This window comes from Saimiri boliviensis, chromosome 6 (assembly GCF_048565385.1).
Source record: "Saimiri boliviensis isolate mSaiBol1 chromosome 6, mSaiBol1.pri, whole genome shotgun sequence".
Taxonomy (NCBI): domain Eukaryota; kingdom Metazoa; phylum Chordata; class Mammalia; order Primates; family Cebidae; genus Saimiri; species Saimiri boliviensis.
The window spans coordinates 59,303,453-59,320,711 of NC_133454.1; the positions used below are offsets into that span (position 1 = coordinate 59,303,453).

The following is a 17,259-nucleotide window of genomic DNA, read 5'->3' on the forward strand; positions in this document are numbered from 1 at the left end:
TCAACACTTCCCATGATGTCAGAGTACTCAGGCAGGGATGATGGGGACAGGGTGTCAGGAGAATAGTCTTGATGGTCTTGCCAGCAACAGCTTTTTCTTATTTTCTGTCATTTGGTCTTAGTTGTTCTCCAGTTGTCTTCATGTAAATGAAGTGACCCACGGCTATCATGATTCTGTAATTGTTATAGTGCCTTTGTAAGCTGACACTGTTCCCAAATCCCCTGACTCACAGCACCCCTGTGAAGGGGGCGTGGAGGGGTGGGTGGGCTTGTGCATATGAGGGAATGTGAATGATTTCATTCTGACTGAATTGTGCTTTACTCGGTAAGCAGTCAAACACTACCGTATCACTTGTAGTAGAAGTGCTAGGGACAAAACCAAGAGACTGGCTGAATAATGGGAAGGTTAAATGCATGAGTATTTTAATAGGAAAAAATATTAAAGACAAAACCAAAACCCATATGGAAAGAGGCTTCCGACTAGGCCCTCCTTTCTAGCAGTGTTTGGCACCTGGTAACAATTTGACATTGGGGGAGGGAGCAGCTTGACAAGGTCCACCTGAAGCAGCCTTGAGATTTTTTTTTTTTTTTCCCACCTGCTTCCATTTCTCCTCAGCATCAAAGGAAAGTGCATGGTAAGAAGTGAATCAGACAGCAAGGGGTTTGTACAGTTATCCTGTGAATGTGTGGCAAAGCCATCAGGACGCAAACCTCCTGTCTTGAGTTCAGAGCCGTGTGCTTTAAGACTTGAGCCCTCTAAAGACAGAATCCTTAAGGCTGGTCCCTTCCCAAACCTAAGGGGCTGTCCTTGGCCACTTTCAACTCGAGGCTGTTAAGCAGTCTTTAGGATATGTAACAGCCTATTTTTTGGACAATACAGTAACCACAACCTCTTAAGTCTTTTAATTCTCCTACTTTGTAACCATGAGATAGAGGCAGCCACACTCTGGTGAAGGAGAAGCCTCAATTCAAGTTGTACTTTGGATGAAACATCTCAAGGCGCAGAAGGAGGCTGAGACGTTCTGCCCAGGCTTGTATTTAGTTGCCAGAAGAGGTGATGTCGGATCTGGGCAGGTCAGGGAGACTCCCTAGAAAAGGTCTTCCCAGGCTGACAACAACCTCCCTTAGGTGAGGGCTGAGAGCAGGTCTCCTCACATGGGGCCCTAGCTAGGAGGTCTTTTCTGAGTGGGTCCTCTGATGCCTAATTAAGTGATACCCTCTGCTGAAGCTTTTTCCACAGGTAGGGCACGTGAACGGTTTCTCCCCAGTGTGTGTTCTCTGATGCCTGACCAGGTGGTCCCTGCGACTGAAGCTCTTCCCACATTCGTTGCACCGGCAGGGCCTCACGGAGGCGTGTCCCCGCAGGTGCTTGGCGAACGCCGCGCTGTGGCTGAAGCAGCGCCCGCACTCGCTGCAGAGGTAGAGCTCCTCTGCCGCGTGCGTCTTCCGGTGCGCCAGGTACCGCCTGTGCTCGCTGAAGTCCTCGCCACACTCTCCACACAGGTAGGGTTTGCCTCCCAGGTGGATCCTTTGGTGTGTCGTTAGCACAGACTTCTGGCTGAAGCTTTTGCCACAAATAGTACAAAAGAAGGGCTTTTCTCCTGTATGTGTCCTCTGATGCCTGACAAGGTCTGAGGTCCAGCGGAAGTGTTTTCCACAATCATCACATCTGTAGGGCTTCTCCACAGATGGAGTTCTCTCGGCCTGGGTCAAAGGGGAGGTCGCTTCCAAAGCCTTCCGGTTGAGGGGATATTTATAAGGAGCGTTCATCTTATGAACCTTTTGGTGCCTGGCAAGATGCGAGCTTCGCGTGTAACTTTTTCCACACTCCATACATTTATAGGGTTTCTCTCCCGTGTGAGTTCTCAGGTGTCTAACAAGGTGGGAGTTACAAGTGAAGCTCTTTCCACACACAGAACAGTCATGGTGTCTCCCTAATAGCGGGTGGACGGGCGTAGTTTCCCGAAGGTTCGCAAAACTATTCACTTGAGAAATGTTTGTACCAAATCTTCTTTCATGAAGTCTACCCGGACTCTCCTCAAAGACTATTTCCCAATCCGGAGTCTGGTGAATTTCTGGTTCTCCCAAAATAGGCCTGTGTATATCCTCCAAACTCAGATCTTCCTGCTCCACACGCTCTTCCTCATCTTTATTCCTATCTCCTGCAGAAAGGGCAAGAGGAAAATAGGGGTCACTGCAGTGGCAACAATGCCTTCTACACAATGGGGAGATTTTTAGAAAGGGTTTTGAGACGGCAAGACTAAATGGAATCCCTGTCCTGTCCAAGCACTTTCCCATATGTCATGCTATCAACAAACCTTGGTATGCACAAATACCATCTTCATTTTATAAATGCAGAGATTGAGAATCGAGGGTTTAAGGGAATTATACAGGAAATGGGATGGCTGCAATTCCACAAGTTAAAAATTTTCTTTCACCCTTTTGTATTACATTGCTATCAGACAAATGATGGGAGGAGAAAAGAGGAGGGAAATGACAGAAGAACTGGCTGTCAGAGGGACAAAGCAGTACTGGCTGACATGTTAGAAGAACTGATGAGAGGCGGGCCCTACAGAGAGAGAGAAGCACTGCCTAGAGGAACTGCCGGCTCAGGGTGGGTAAGACCCTTTTTGTCATTCCTCACCTGTGTAGGTAAAACTCAGGATTTCTGGCTCTTGAGTCTCTTGAGGCTCTTGGATATCTGGGACCCAAGGCTCTTCCTCTCTAACCTGGGAGATCTCATCAGGTCTGGGGATTGGAAATGCTGCTCAAGAGAGGGAAAATAGGATATCACGATTGGCTCAACAATTCCCTGTGTTAAGAGCGGACCTTTTCTACTTGGTACGCTGTGGAGCAAATACATAGCTAGGTCAGGTGATGAAATCTGTCATCTCTTTAGCTTGTGTACCTTTAACCAAGTACTGCGTATCTCTTGCCTTTCTTGTGGTTTTCACCTGCAATTCAATAATTACATCCCTGTAACCTTATCCTCTCTTCCCATATTCAGGAAAGCAGATTATCTCCGACTCTTGTTTTGAAACTCACGTGCTTACTTCAAATATTTCTGTACTAAAGCTATACTATTACAAGTTTGTTTTCCTATTAGAGGTTTCCATTTCAAACCATTTTCTCTTTCTTTTACTTGAAGGACACCATATTTTTCACCTAATCCCTCGATTTTATTGGTGGGGATGGTATAACCGAAGTTCACTGCATACGGTCTAAGGTCTAAGATACCCCAAAATTTCCAGTAGGAAAAAGATCTCTGTGCTTAGAACACTCTAGAATACTTGAAATTCCTTACACAGAGAGACTACAATTCCACAGTCTTCTTCCAAGACATATTCTCCATAGAATTCTTTCTGTGTTGGATCCAGATCACTCCACTGGTCCTGGGAAAAGCATACAGCCACATCCTTGAACGTTACCAGTCCCTGAAACCACATAAGGATTTCATCAAAACGTGACGCTACAGGTAGCCTTGTATTCTGTCCCTGTTGAAAGTCACACAGCAGGTAGACTTCATCTAGATGAAGGAAGCTTGAGAGGGGTGCTGCTTAAACTTATTCTCAGGGGAGCTGCTGAACTCATTCCCCTAGCATCCTGCACTGGCCCTGCCCCCACCAACTCCACCACTTTCCCTGAGGAGCAGCTTATGTTCTTCTTCTTTAAGGTATTGTTTAAAACTTAAGAAAGGTCTTAAAAATCATCATTCAGCTCCCTACTTGACACTTGAATGCTACCTACATTTCTGCAAAATTTATCTTTTTTTTTGAGACGGAGTTTCGCTCTTGTTACCCAGGCTGGAGTGCAATGGCGCGATCTCGGCTCACCACAACCTCTGCCTCCTGGGTTCAGGCAATTCTCCTGCCTCAGCCGCCTGAGTAGCTGGGATTACAGGCACGCGCCACCATGCCCAGCTAATTTTTTGTATTTTTTTTAGTAGAGACGGGGTTTCACCATATTGACCAGGATGGTCTCGATCTCTTGACCTCGTGATCCACCTGCCTCGGCCTCCCAAAGTGCTGGGATTACAGGCTTGAGCCACTACGCCCGGCCAAATTTATCTTTTCTAGTAAACTTTACCTAACCGACTCTAATCACTTTCAATGGTTTCTACACTCTATAGCAAAAACTCTTTTCCTCAGTTAGATTACAATCTAAAACCATACATGAATTCTATTCCTTTTTTCTCCAGCCAGATGGCTTGGCTTCAGGACTTTGACCATGATGACTACTTCATAAATGTCTCAGCAGTCCAGTCTGTCATTCTTACAAATGACTATCAAATTTGTTCCTTTAAAAAAAAAAAACAAACAAAAAAACTAAACTAAAAACCCCTCATTTGACAACTTCCAAGTTGTACTGGAGTGTTACAAAATAATCCCAGTTTGTTAGTTCTTCTAGTCAATGGCAAATAAATAGGCTTTGGCACCTGTGGCTCCAGTGGAGAATATTATAATTTATCTCATTGTCTTCTCCCTTCTCTCCCCCTCTTCTAGACACCTGGAGAACCGTGAGCTTAAAACTGGCAAGAGTATAAATGTGCATCCTGCCTGACCTGTTCAGTATGGCTAATGCCCAGTGGTTCTTCAAACTAATTCTCTTTGGTACAGAGATAACTAGGGCACACCTGTGATAGAGCAGTAAGAAGAGCAACCATCTCCGAGTCTCCAGAGCTCCTCTCTGCAGGAAGGTCTGGGTCCTGAGGCACTGGAACCTCTAAGAAGAAAAGAAGGCAAAGATCAGCAATATGCAGCATGCCCCAATAATGGGCAAAAATCTGGACATCCCCCACCATCTTTGGCACAAAGGTGGCCCTATCCTTCCTATAATGTGAACCAAGAAACTGGCCTAAGGGTAGCTCCCATATTCCAATCCCACCACCTATAAGACCATCAGAATGCCAAGATAACAAGCAAGAATGTTGATATCTAAGCTTGGCCCTATTTACGGGGGGCTCTAGTTGGTACTGTCTCCTCTTGACATCCTGGATTCTCCATGCAGTCTACCCAGGTTCCTTGCGATAGGAGAAATGTTCCCCTCCTCGCCTGCCTTCTGCCACAGTCCCCCCTTTCTGGTGAGGCTTCCCACCGCTCTCCTGCAGGGGCTGGAGCTCCTCTTCCTGGTGTGGACGCTGCTCTGCCGGTGCCCCCAGATCTGGGCTCTGTGTGGTTTCCTCAGGGGACTGCTGGGGGTTCGAGCTTTGCGCGGGATCCTGCAGCTCACTAGGTGACTCAGGCTCTGCTCCTAGATGCACTGTCTCCTCTGACAGGACTTCCTGGCCATGAACATGGACAGTCACCTGGGAATAATTCCAACTTCCAGTCACCATAGAGTCAGGAGGAAGTTCTTGGCTGTCATGGGGGCTTATTTTGGGAGATGCCTAGAGAAAACACACCCAGAGGGACCCAGACAAGGAGGGGAAACTCCAGTTCCACTGGAGCAGGCAGGAGGAGCTGAAGGTTATCTTCCCCAGGACAAGGTAGGGAGCGTGCAGGCCTGAGCTGCTCTCTCACCTTCCCTAGCCTTGGCCCCCGTAACCCAAGGCTCCTTCCCATCTCTACCTGTCCCAACTGCAGCTCTCCTTGACTGTTTCCCTAGCTGACCAGCCAGGAAGGGGGAATCTGTGACTGGGAGTCTACGAGAACCTCTGAGGAAGTCACAAAATTCTCCTCTCCAGGAACCCAAGGCTCAACACTCCAAGAAGGGAAACCCAAAGCCATGACCCTTTGGTGGCTGACACCCCTCAGATGGTCCCTGCATAGGTGTTCCAAAATCCAGAAAGTCACACTCATACACACACATCCCCTTAATCCATGGGGCTCATGGATCTATGAGCAAGCCAAGGGCAGAGCCCATTAATTTATGGGGATCCTATAAGCCCTCCCCCCAAATCCAGCCTTCCAGCAAATTGTCCCCCTCCACATCACACAGATCAGGACTCCCCCTCCTCACCCACCGCCTTGGTCTCCTGGGTTGTTTCTGCAAACCCTCCACCAGCGTCACTGCCTCCTCGCCACTTTCTGGCCGTTGGCCCCGCACCCAGCTCTGTAGTTCTCCAGGCAGGACGGTAAGAAACTGTTCCAGCACAAGCAGCTCTAGGATCTGCTCCTTTGTCCGCCTCTCTGGTCTCAGCCACTGGTGACAAAGTTCTCGGAGTCTGATGAGAGCTTCTCTAGGGCTTGCTGCTTCCTGGTAACGGAAGCGTCGGAAGTTCTGGTGGGAGGTCTCCAGCACTGGGTCATCCCTCTGTAAGACAGACTCTGGCCTACAGGTGAAATCATCTTCCAGTTTCACCATCAGAATTCCCTCTTCTTCCCAAAGATCCTGGTCCTCTGGTTCCACGGCTGTAGTCATTTCTTGGCTTTGGGGTGGTCTCACACCATCTAGAGCAGCTCACACTGTCATTAACCCCCAGCCTCAGCCTGGACACAGCAATATTTCCTCCCAAGGGCCCTGGGTAGAGAAGTAAAGACAAACAATAGTATAAGCATGAAACTGTACAGAAGGACAACAGTCTGAGTTCAATCATCTTCCTCTACACAAACTTCTTCAAATGCTTAAATCGTCTTTTCCCCAGCGTCCATGCCATAAATCAACAGATCCAGTTGGGAGAGGATAATCAACTGAAGGTATGGTCCTCTACCCCACTTCCTAGGCAAGGTTCATACTCCACAAGAAAATACTGTATCTCCACTTTGTGAATATTGCCAATTCCACCTCTAAAGGCTCCAATCTGTTCCCTCCTCTTCCTTCCTACAGACCGCTTTCGTTTGAGCCTTCATCATCTCCTGCCTGGACTACTACTGTAACTTCCCAAGATCCCTGCAGTACTCAGCTATGAGTAAAGTGCATCAGAATTACTTGTGGAGGTTTTGCAAAACACAGTATCACACAAAGTTTTTCAGACACTCTGATTCTCAGTCAATCCAGGTAACTGTATGTTTAGAAATGTTACATGCAGTTCTAATGTGTATCATGGTTGAGAAATACCAACCATGAGGGAGGTGTGTAAGGTTATGAGCGAAAGTCCTGGAGTTAAACTGCCTGCCTTTGAATCCTGCTCTATCGTTTACTAGGTATTTCCACAGTGGAACCATAGACAAGTTCTCATTCTCCTTATGCCGGTTTCTCTGTCTACAAGAGGGAGATAATAATGGTTTTCATCTAATAGGCTTATTGTAAGGATTAAACGTATTACTCTCTGTGAAGTGCTTAGAAGAGTGATGGCTATTATAATATGGCATCGGCTATTCTTACAGTTTCAACCATATTACTCAATATTTAAAAACAAAACCTTTTTAATGTAAGATCAGTTCCAAATCCTGGGAATGACATGAAGCTCGTTCCAAACAGCCTCCAGTCTATTTCTCAAGCTTCAGATCCTATCATTTCCCTATATTGCCTAGTTATAAAAAATGCATTGCTGATCTCTCTACAACAGGGTGTCTTTTCGGCCTCCATATCTTTCTGAAGGATTTCCTTCTGCATAGACTACTCTCCACCCTTCACCCCTCCCCTTTCCATGCTACGGAGTGTGTTCTATTTCTTTTTAATGGGTCTTATCATTTTTATTCCCACGATTTACAGCTTAGGTTCCTCTCGCTTCTCATCTGGATGACTGCAACCGCCTCCAAATGCGAGCTACCTGCCTCCAGATTTGTCGCCTTCACATTCCCACTCAGTATCACCAGAACGAGCTCTCTTGGCACATGTGCTCATGTCCTTTTCCTATCTCAGATCCTTCCATCACTCCCTGCTATCTTGTTAAGTGAAATACAAACTTCAACATATTATACACTAGGTTGACATTCATCTTGTTATACTCTTTGCCCTCCTCTCCAATCCTTTCAGACACATACAACACACACACACACGTACATGGAAAGGAAACAAGAGTCCCATGTTCTTTAGCTTTTAAACATGATGTTTCTTCTCATTCTTTATCCTTGGTTAGGTTAAACTTTACTTTAAAATTTTTCAAGACATAAGCTAACACTTTATGTCTTGAGATGTTTTCTTTGATCCCATTTCCCCTACTCTTAGACACGGTTAGAAATCACCTAAGTCCTCCCATAGCGACCTGGGCACCTTTCTATCATAGTATTGGTCATATTACATAGCCATCGCTTATCTTTCCTGTGAAACTCTTTGAAGTCAGGGACTCTTTTCCATCAATCTCTCCAATACCTATTATAAAGTACACAATAAATGCATTTAAAATGAATAAAACTCGACTCCGAAGTGTCTTCCTATTGTTAACAGGAAGAACCACTGTTTCCTCCATTATGCTTTTACTTTTTTACTATTCACCATATCCTGTTAATTCCACCCTCTAAAAAAACGCCTTTCAAATCCCTCCATCTCTTCAACTCTATTGCCATTCCCCCGGTTGAGCCATTATGACCCACTAGAAGGTATTAATAGCAACTTAAAAAAATTTACAACATCCTCGGCTCCTAAGCAGCACTGGCATGTAACAGGCACTGATACACTGGAGAGATGACTTAGTTCAACTTCCATGACTGGTTTTCTTGGTCCTGTCCTCGTTCCAGACCAGTGTCCACAAGCAGCTAAAGGGCTCCTTCATTTCTCAACCCTTTTGTGCTGTACTACAGCTGCCTCACATCCATTTTCGAGGTTATCGATCTACTCTTTAACAGCTGTGTCTCATCTGTTGTTGCCCGTCAAATGAGTTTACAGTCAATGACCATATTATCTTTATTCTTTCTCAAAACCCTCTTAATTCATGCTCTTATGACATTGTTTTCATTATCCTCAGTCACTTGCAACATGCTTTCATAGTCTATTTTGGATAGTTCCCTGATTCCTAGATCTTCCTGTGTGATTTCTCCTCTGCTATCTCTACTTCATGGTGGTTTGTTTTCTGAAGTGGCTTGTATTTTTTTGTTTAATCTTTTTACTTTGAGAGTCCTCAGAACCCTGGTAAATGTGAGTCCCTTGAGTGTAATTTCATTTGTTTCTTCCTAAATGCTAATGGTTTCAATGATCTTGGATCAGTTTGTTTATTCTTAAGACTGTCTCTCTGTTGCCCAGGCTGAAGTGCAGTAGTGCAATCATAGCTTGCTACAGCCTGGAACTCCTGGCCTCTCAAGTAATTTTCCAACTTTGGCTTCCCAGAGCACTGTTATCACAGCCTGAGCCACCGTGCCTAGCCAAATCAGTTTTTATGTTAATTTCTCAGGGTGTTCCTGAATAATGTTTTTAGCGTATTATTTGGACCGATGCCTTCAAGTAATGTTTGGCCTACCCAAGGCTCTGGAGAACCTACTTCCTTGTACTTTTCCTGCGTCAGGAGGAAGATTTCCAAAGGTCCAGGTTTGCAGGCTGCTCAATTCCATAACTTTCACACTGCATCAGCTCCCCAACAAGTCCTATCTCCTTGTTGGAGTACCAGTATTAAAAGCTCAAACCCCAGAAACTTTATTTTGGTTTGGAATCTCACTGGGCCATGGTAAAGTCAGCTTACACTTATTCTTCTAGCATTTCTTTCTTTTCCCTTCTGGAACCTATATGCTTTCCTTTAGTTTTTAAGAACAAGAGACAAGGAGAGACGGTATGGGCAGATGGGCAGACAAGCACAGGATTTAATAATGAGCAGGCGGCCCATCCACATTAGCTCCACATGTGACACTCCACGTAGGTGAGTGGTGAACTTCCTAACATACAAAATCTGCCTAAGGCTTCCCAGTAACCTTAGGATAACATTTAAACTTCTTTAAATTTGATACACAAAGCCTTTCAAAACCTGGTCCCCACCACCTTTCCTTCCATGACTGCCAATCCCATTGAAAGCCACTGCTCGAATTACTGTCTTTCTTTTCTATACCCCTCCTGGGCTTTCCGGACACTGTTCACCCTGTCTGAGGTACCCTTTTCCACCCTCTTCACGCGGTTAACTCTACTCATCTTTCAGATCTTAGTTTTTCCAAGATGCCTTCTCTGGGCCTCCCAGATGATGCTTCCATAGGAACTTGTATCTCCCCCACAACAGCACACATATATGTTTATTTTTTGTGTCATAAAAATTGTTCATCTTCTGTTGAACTCACTGGACTGTAAAGATCTGAGGGCAGGGACATGCTGCATCCAGCTCGATGCCTGGCACACCACAGGCATTCATTTTCATTTCATATTTGAAGAATACAGAAAACGCTTAGTAAGGTTTTAAAAGTCTGTTTCCAGAAGGATAGCTACCATGTTATATTAACCCATATTCATCCATTTGTCTAGCAAACTGTGCGCTGGATAAAGGCATAGATAGGAAAATAACATTTATTGTTTGGATTGTCACAAATTCTCTTAGTGGTTCCCGAGGTGATGGAACCATAACTCATCACAAGAATCTTCAGGTTGCACTGGGAATAATCCAAATGCAAGTCACACGACACTGGGCATTTGAAAAAAAAAATCATTTTCCATTGAGGATGTAAATCAATTTTAATAAGCACAAAATCAGACATCAAATAATTAAATACAACTACAATACTGATTATTTATCCAACAAAACTTTCCAACCTCCCGCCCCAACTCCTACCCCTGGAAGACAGAATTAATATATAACGTCTTTTGGCTTAATAAAAGGTCTTATTATCTTAAAAGTTTGAGAACCGACATCCAGTGAAGTAGACTTGGAATCCTCATTGTTTTCACGCAGCACTAGGTACAAGAGATTCCACAGTATGGATCCTACAACATATACATTGACAAAAGAGTTCCTGCTTTCAGAGGGCTTTGCTCTCCAAAGAAAAAAGAACATGTAACAGTGCCACACAAAACCTGCCATTTAAAAATGCCCTTCAGAAGTCACAAGCTGAGATTTCTGTTGCTTGTTTTGCATTTACTTTGGCAGCCTAGAAAGATGAAGGAAAACAGATCAGTAATCGAGGGAATGAAGGAAGGAGTCTTGGTGGGTAAAAGACGAGAAATGAACAGGAGGTACAGCAGTGCTGTGCACAGCACCAAACTGGGTATCCAAAGATGTACAACCCAGCCCCAGATCCCCAAGAAACTGGAGCTTCCTTGAGGGTTTCACGAAGTGACATATACAAGAGACCTTGTAAAAGGTAAAGCCCTCTGCAGATAACCACTCTCCTAACTCAGCGATTATCTGAGATGTGAGCGCTTTATGAACTGTGTTGTGCAACTGTCAAGTATAAATATTAGAGGCAGAAAACAGATATTGTGTTTTTATTCTGTAATTAATGGGATGTACTATGCCACAAGTATACCTTGCAATTTGTTGTCTTTGCTGCTCTAATATCTTTTTTCAATGTCTGTCCCTGGAAGAGTTCCAGAGTAGGATAAAAACTAGAGAGAGAATACAACAGAGAGAATATGAAACCAGGCCAGGATTAAGTAAGAGACTTGGTTCCAGAAGACACTAAAACAGTATCTGCAAAGATGCAACCTAGTGTCTTCAGTGTGTGTTCCTACAATATCTATGACTGGAGAGAAGATATGAAGGTAAGACCTTTGTGCAATCCTCAGAGCCCAGCTGTCTCTGCCCCTTATCTGAAGGTGTCACATGGCAGTGAAGACCCAAGCTCAATTCTCTTGAGAAGAACAGAAAACCACAGGCAATGAAAGAATATCTGGTTCTCTGCCTTAAAATGCTACTAGCTGGGGTGATCTTTCTGGACCCTAAATGGCAGTCTGTAGTCATACTGTCAACCTAAAGGAGAGACAGTAATCTGCCTATTTACTGGCAAATAATCTTCAGAAGAAAATAGTGCTCAGAACTGAAAATATTACATTTAGTAGATATTTATATCCCTTTCAGTCCCCATTCTTACTTTCTACCTTAATGCAGGCCTATAATTTGGGAATTTTAATATGACTGCTTGCTGGGGCTAACCAGGGCCTGTCAACAGCTCCTCTCAGTGTTCTAGAATAGAAATCCACTAATAAAATCTATTAACTGCTCTTTTCTAATGCTGCTGCTATTCTATAAAATGAAAGATTAGCCCAGTACAATCCTTCTAATGGAGATATTCTTTTATGCTTAATTGTCCTATATGCAAGCTTTTATCTAGGCTTTCCATATAAGGTTAGGGGCCTTGGAATGCTGGATCTGAATTCTTGACCTTGCTTATTAGCCAGTAACACAACCTCCCTAAGCCTGTCTTATCCTCAAAAATGTGGCTATTACTACCTATCTCATGTGGTTGTTTTAAGGAGTAAATGAAATAACCTACAGAAATCCTTCAGCATAGAGTCTGGCATAGGGTAGGTGCTCAATATATTTCATTCGTTTTTCCTTCAAGCTATTTGAAATCCTTTTGGGAAGAAGATAAGATTTAAATGATAAGCAAACGGTCCTTTATATCATCCTAATTAAAAAAAAAATAGACCGCATAGGGAAAATCCTGGTCTGTTTATTATCATATCAAAGAAACCATGGTAAATCAAAAAACAATTCTTGTCTTGGAGGCACTTATGAAGTAGGATTAAATGAAAGTGTTGGAATACAGATGAGACAGAACCTTAGACATAGGTTCTCCCACTGAAGACTGAATCAGCAATGCTTCTAATTGCCAATGTATCAAAGTTCTCTGTACTCCCTGTAATTGGCAGGAGACAATTTGAGGCAAACTCAGTGTACCAAGAAGTCCTATGAAAACTTAACCTAGATGACACAATGAATGAAAGGGAATGCATTCCCTGGCTTTTGGCCTTCTAACACATGAACAGTATGCTTCAAACCATGTTTAAAACTGTTTCTGTAAAATATTTTTGCCACCTAAGTTTTTCTCTTCATAAAAGTAATATTTGAGTAGCAAGGAGAGAAATGGCTCAAAACTTGTTACAATAGGTTTCAAAGACAGAGAATAAGGTATAGAGAAAGGGAAGACAGGAGGAAAGAAACAGAGGTCAAAGTAGGAGGTAGTACAGGGAAGTCAGTGAAAGCTAAGACACAAGTATCTTCCGCCTTGAAATGCTGTAGACCAGGCGTCCCCAAACTTTTTGCACAGGGGGCCAGTTCACTGTCCCTCAGACCATTGGAGGGCTGCCACATACTGTGCTCCTCTCGTTGACCACCAATGAAGGAGGTGCCCCTTCCTGAAGTGCAGTGGGGGGCCGGATAAATGGCCTCGGGGGCTGCATGCGGCCCGCGGGCTGTAGTTTGGGGACGCCTGCTGTAGACTTTATGGTTAGCCTCAAGATACTCGGTAGGAATAAACGTCATTGAGAGTAAATGTAAACACAAAAATTAAAAATAAAAATAATAATTCACTTTCTTCTTAACTAAAATGTTTTTGGTGGTTTTATATATGCAGGGCTAAGAGGCAATGCCAGATAGTAGATAGCTGCCTTCGGGGGAGGGTGACCTGTGTTCTGTCCCCTGCCCTACATTATAAAGATGTGTCATCTTGGACAAGTCACAGCAGCAGCTCATGTTGAATCTTGGGATGATTCTTTATCTAAAGGTAGAGAACTGGACCAGCTTTTTGATGGTGATGAGGGGCTTTGAGAGGAACAAGGACATATAGCATCTCTGTTAGATTTGGGCCATAATGTATCAGCCTAGGATATTGAGAGAGATTTACTCAAAAGTTGAGGAGGGCTAGGAGCCAAATACAAATTTTTAAGTTTTGAGACAGGGTTTTACTTTGTTGCCAGACTGGAGTGCAGTGGCAAGATCACAACTCACTGCCATCTCTGACTCCCAGATTCAGGCCATCCTCCCACCCCAGCTTCCCAAGTAACTGGGACTACAGCACATGCCACCACACCCAGCTAATTTCTAAATTTTTTGTAGAGATGGGGTTCTGCCATGTTGCCCAGGCCGGTCTCAAATACCTGGGGCTCAAGTGATTGGCCTGCTTTGGTCTTCCAAAATGTTAGAATTACAGGTAAGGGCCACTGCGCCCGGCCTCAAATACAGATTTTTAAGAGGCCATATTTATATACCTGACCATCATGGTCATGTAGGTTAGCCTCCATACAAAGCTAGGCTTTTTAAGCCTCAGGAAAATTACCCCAAAGCAGTTACTGGCCTAAATAAAGCAGGTCAATGTATAAACCTCAGTTTAAAACAGAACATCACAAACTAACCTGAAGCAAGAAAGGGAGGGGGACATCAAACCTGACACCCATCCTGATGAGAGCAACAGTTCTCTTTTGGCAGCCAAACTAATGTATGCAATTCCTACAATGAACGTGGTCAATGCCAATCAGACAGTCAGAGGAACCCTCATTTAATGGGAAATAACCCAATAGCATATACAATAGAGCAGACCTGAGGTTTTGCTATAGATAATTCATAACAGCAGTAAATTCAAAAGTCATTTACTTTGTTTTTAGCTTTGTAATTAACACACCCTGTGCGGATACCCCCTGTTCTATGTCTGGATGACTTCCTTCTGGCTTTGCTCAAGGCTCCCTTGCATTTGAGACTATAAAGGGGGATCCCCGCCTGCTGAACCAGAGGAATCTGAGGAGTATCAGGTTTCTGCTGAAGACCAAATCATGACCCAAAGAAGTAATCCCAGAAGTCATTCTTGCCGTGGGCATGGCTTAGTGTCCGTCTCCCCACTGTGAGCCCTGCCCTCAAGAGCAAGGGTCTCCTTATTCATTTGTATATTCCCTGTGCCTACCACTTTGTCAAGCCCTTAGTAGAAAACGTGCCCAATAAATGCATGTTGAGTTTAATTAAGCTTTCTATTTTTCTCCTTCCCCAACTTGTATATATTCCAGAAACACTAAAAATTCAGAAATTGGCAGGTATCAGGGCTCCTGGGTAATTAACCATTCACAGGGATAGCTGCAGCAATTTGGCATTAGCATTCATTCCAATCTCTTGGGGTAATCAGGTGGCATAAGCATATCCTGCTTTACTGTATAGCATATGGTCAGGGCAGAAAAAGTTCAAGAGGGGAGAAAGACAAGGAATGGAGATCAATCCACAAGTATCTACTGAGCATCAGTTGTGTCCCACACTATTCAAGGTGCTGGGCAGAGAAAGACAAAAAAAGCAGAAGCTCTGACCTTAAGGAACTTAACAGATAGTTAACAGCAGGATTTTAGCAATACTAGGAATTCACAGCAAAAGCCCAGAATACAGGTGTAATATATATGATCAAAAAGTGACGTCCCTATCAAGAGAATTAAGAAAACCAAGGGGAAGAACTCATCAATATTTCATCTCAAATTTAGCATATAGTATTCAGTTTTTTAAGCACATGTTCTTAATTTTACGAACAAAATGTTCAGACCTAGGTGATTAAATTATCCACAAAAGATCAGATTACTAGTTTCCAACACAGAAGTGCTCAAACAGGGGTCTTCTGAACCTCTACCTACTGCAATGTGTATATTACATTTGGCCAAAAGGTAGTTGTTCTCAAAAGGTAGTTGTAAAGAACCCAGATCTGCAGCATCAGTACCTGAGCCTTGTTAGAAGTACACATTCTCAAGCCCCAGCACAGACTGATTACCAGAAACTCTAGGGGTGGGCCTCAGCAACGTGTGTTTAACAAGTCCTTCAGGTGCTTATAGTAAGTTTGAGAACCATCACCTGAAGCAAACGCAGTAAATCTGAAGTTCATGCAGAAAGCCACTGTTGGTTACATTGAAGGGTTTGCTGGTGAGAGAACAGCAAAAGCAAGGGGTCTAGAACGGTTTCACGTTTTAAATCTGTGCCTAATTAACTGGGGAAAAAAATGTAAATCTGTAACTTACCTCATCTGTACAATTTGTAATGGCTGAGTCCCTCACATTGTAGTAAACCTTGTTGTACCCTTGGAATGACTATCTACTGCCATATAGTATATACAGAGTACAAAAAGTGTATAGCTGGAGGAGAAAGGGTGAAAGATTATGAATCCCAGGTGTTTGGTCCTAGGAGGAAAAATTCCTGTCCTCTCTCCAACCCTGCCCACCCTCTTATGCTAGACAGTAAGAGCAGAAAGTTCTCCAAGACTGCTCCGCATTGACACGCTTCCCACCACCAACAAGCCTCTCAGGGCTATCCCACAACCTTTCTTAAGTAGCTTCCTGGATCAAGCCCCACGGGGCAGCTTGGAAGAGAAGCTGGGAGGGATGAGAGGCTCCACTAGCATTCCTTGTGGCTTCTGAGTGTAGCTGCCCTGGGTGTCACCTGCAGAGCGTGGATAGAGAAGAAACAACAGTTCTAAGCCCAGACTCTAAGGGAGAGCCTGGAATATGGCGCTGCTCCCCAGGATCAAGGTGGTTCAAGAAAGGCTGGGTCTAAGAGTCTCCCTCTGGGGAGGTCAGTACAGATTCCAAGGTAGACAAGATTATCAAAGCGCCTAGGGGATGAGAACATTCACTGCTCAGAAAAACAAAAATTAAACTGACACCTTTCTGAAAGAACACAGCTTATCCATGGCACACAAACTAACAAACTTTTAATCAAGACAGACAAGAAGTTGGTATACTCCTGCTAAAAGTAATGCTGGTGCTGGGAAGAGGTGCCAAAACTGGCTGTTAGGAGTGGGAGGAGAGGAAAGTTTTAAGTGGAGACAGCAGCTACTGGCTTGAGGCGAAGCTCAAGGGTCTGTCACAGTGGCAGCCGAAAAGCCACTGGCCAGATGGACGCCAAGGACTACTATCATCACAGGTGATAAGATCACGGGTGAGTGTATCTGTGTGCGGGGTGGGGAATGAGGGAAGCTTGGGGGTGTAAGGAGATAGGGCTCGCCGGGGCAAGGAACCCGCGGAGATGATCTTAGGCAATCTGAGAGTCGTCGGGGTGAGAAAAGGCTGAGGAAAATAAAGGGGCCTAGACCACTCCTCCCTCTGTTCCAGGGGGACAGTGGCGCGGAAGCCATAGGAGGTATGAGGTACGGACTAACTACATTTCTGCAGGCCCCAGGAGGGGGCGGAGGGCGGTGGCTGGAAAGGGAAGGAAGCCAGGAGCACCATCCGCGTCCCCGGAGACATTGGCTCCCGCCACCAGGAAACACTGAGGCCATAACGTCTCGGCCCCCTCAGTACACCGCCGCCGCCCCTTCCCCAGGACACGGTGATTTCCCCAGGCTCTGGGGGGCGGGGTCTCCGGTCCCTCCCTCTCCTCCCCGTCCTGCCCTGCCCGGCTCTGCCCCATCTGGTCCGGCCTGGTCCAGCCCTGCCCGGTCCAGGCCCCTCAGCACTCACGGCTCCGACAGCTCCGGCGGCTCCTCCCCTGCCCCGGCTTCTCTCCCACCCACTCCTGATCGAAACAGCCCCGCCGGATCCGAGCGGCGCGGGGCCTAGCGGGTCGGAACACGTG

General features: G+C 44.9%; 1 protein-coding gene across 5 annotated transcripts; it reads right to left on the bottom strand.

Annotated features, from left to right (window-relative positions):
- Nucleotides 1-394: 394 nt before the first annotated feature.
- ZNF202 (zinc finger protein 202) lies at nt 395-17,256 on the bottom strand. Of its 5 annotated transcripts, none has more exons than XM_003923566.4 (7): nt 17,145-17,256; nt 5,958-6,458; nt 5,094-5,304; nt 4,633-4,721; nt 3,304-3,433; nt 2,644-2,763; nt 395-2,161 (listed from the first exon to the last, which is right to left on the bottom strand). In XM_003923566.4, exons 2-7 carry the CDS (start codon nt 6,357-6,359, stop codon nt 1,167-1,169), a joined length of 1,947 nt encoding a protein of 648 aa, XP_003923615.1. In that variant the 5' UTR covers nt 6,360-6,458; nt 17,145-17,256; the 3' UTR covers nt 395-1,166. The 5 variants fall into 5 exon arrangements, with proteins under 5 accessions (XP_003923615.1, XP_010332717.1, XP_074256866.1 ...); XM_010334415.2 differs by having other exon boundaries at nt 5,962-6,458; nt 17,145-17,253; XM_074400765.1 differs by lacking the exon at nt 17,145-17,256 and having other exon boundaries at nt 5,958-17,113.
- Between the last annotated feature and the right edge of the window lie 3 nt (nt 17,257-17,259).

What these genes read in the sequence shown, in the direction of transcription:
- ZNF202 (XM_003923566.4), bottom strand. Translation starts at nt 6,359, where the DNA reads ATGACTACAGCCGTGGAACCAGAGGACCAGGATCTTTGGGAAGAAGAG. An exon ending in TTCTTACTGCTCTATCACAG is followed by an intron (nt 3,434 to 4,632) that starts GTGTGCCCTAGT and finishes ATGTGGTTTCAG; the next exon opens with GGACTGGTAACGTTCAAGGA. An exon ending in CCTGAGTTTTACCTACACAG is followed by an intron (nt 2,162 to 2,643) that starts GTGAGGAATGAC and finishes CCCTTTCTGCAG; the next exon opens with GAGATAGGAATAAAGATGAG.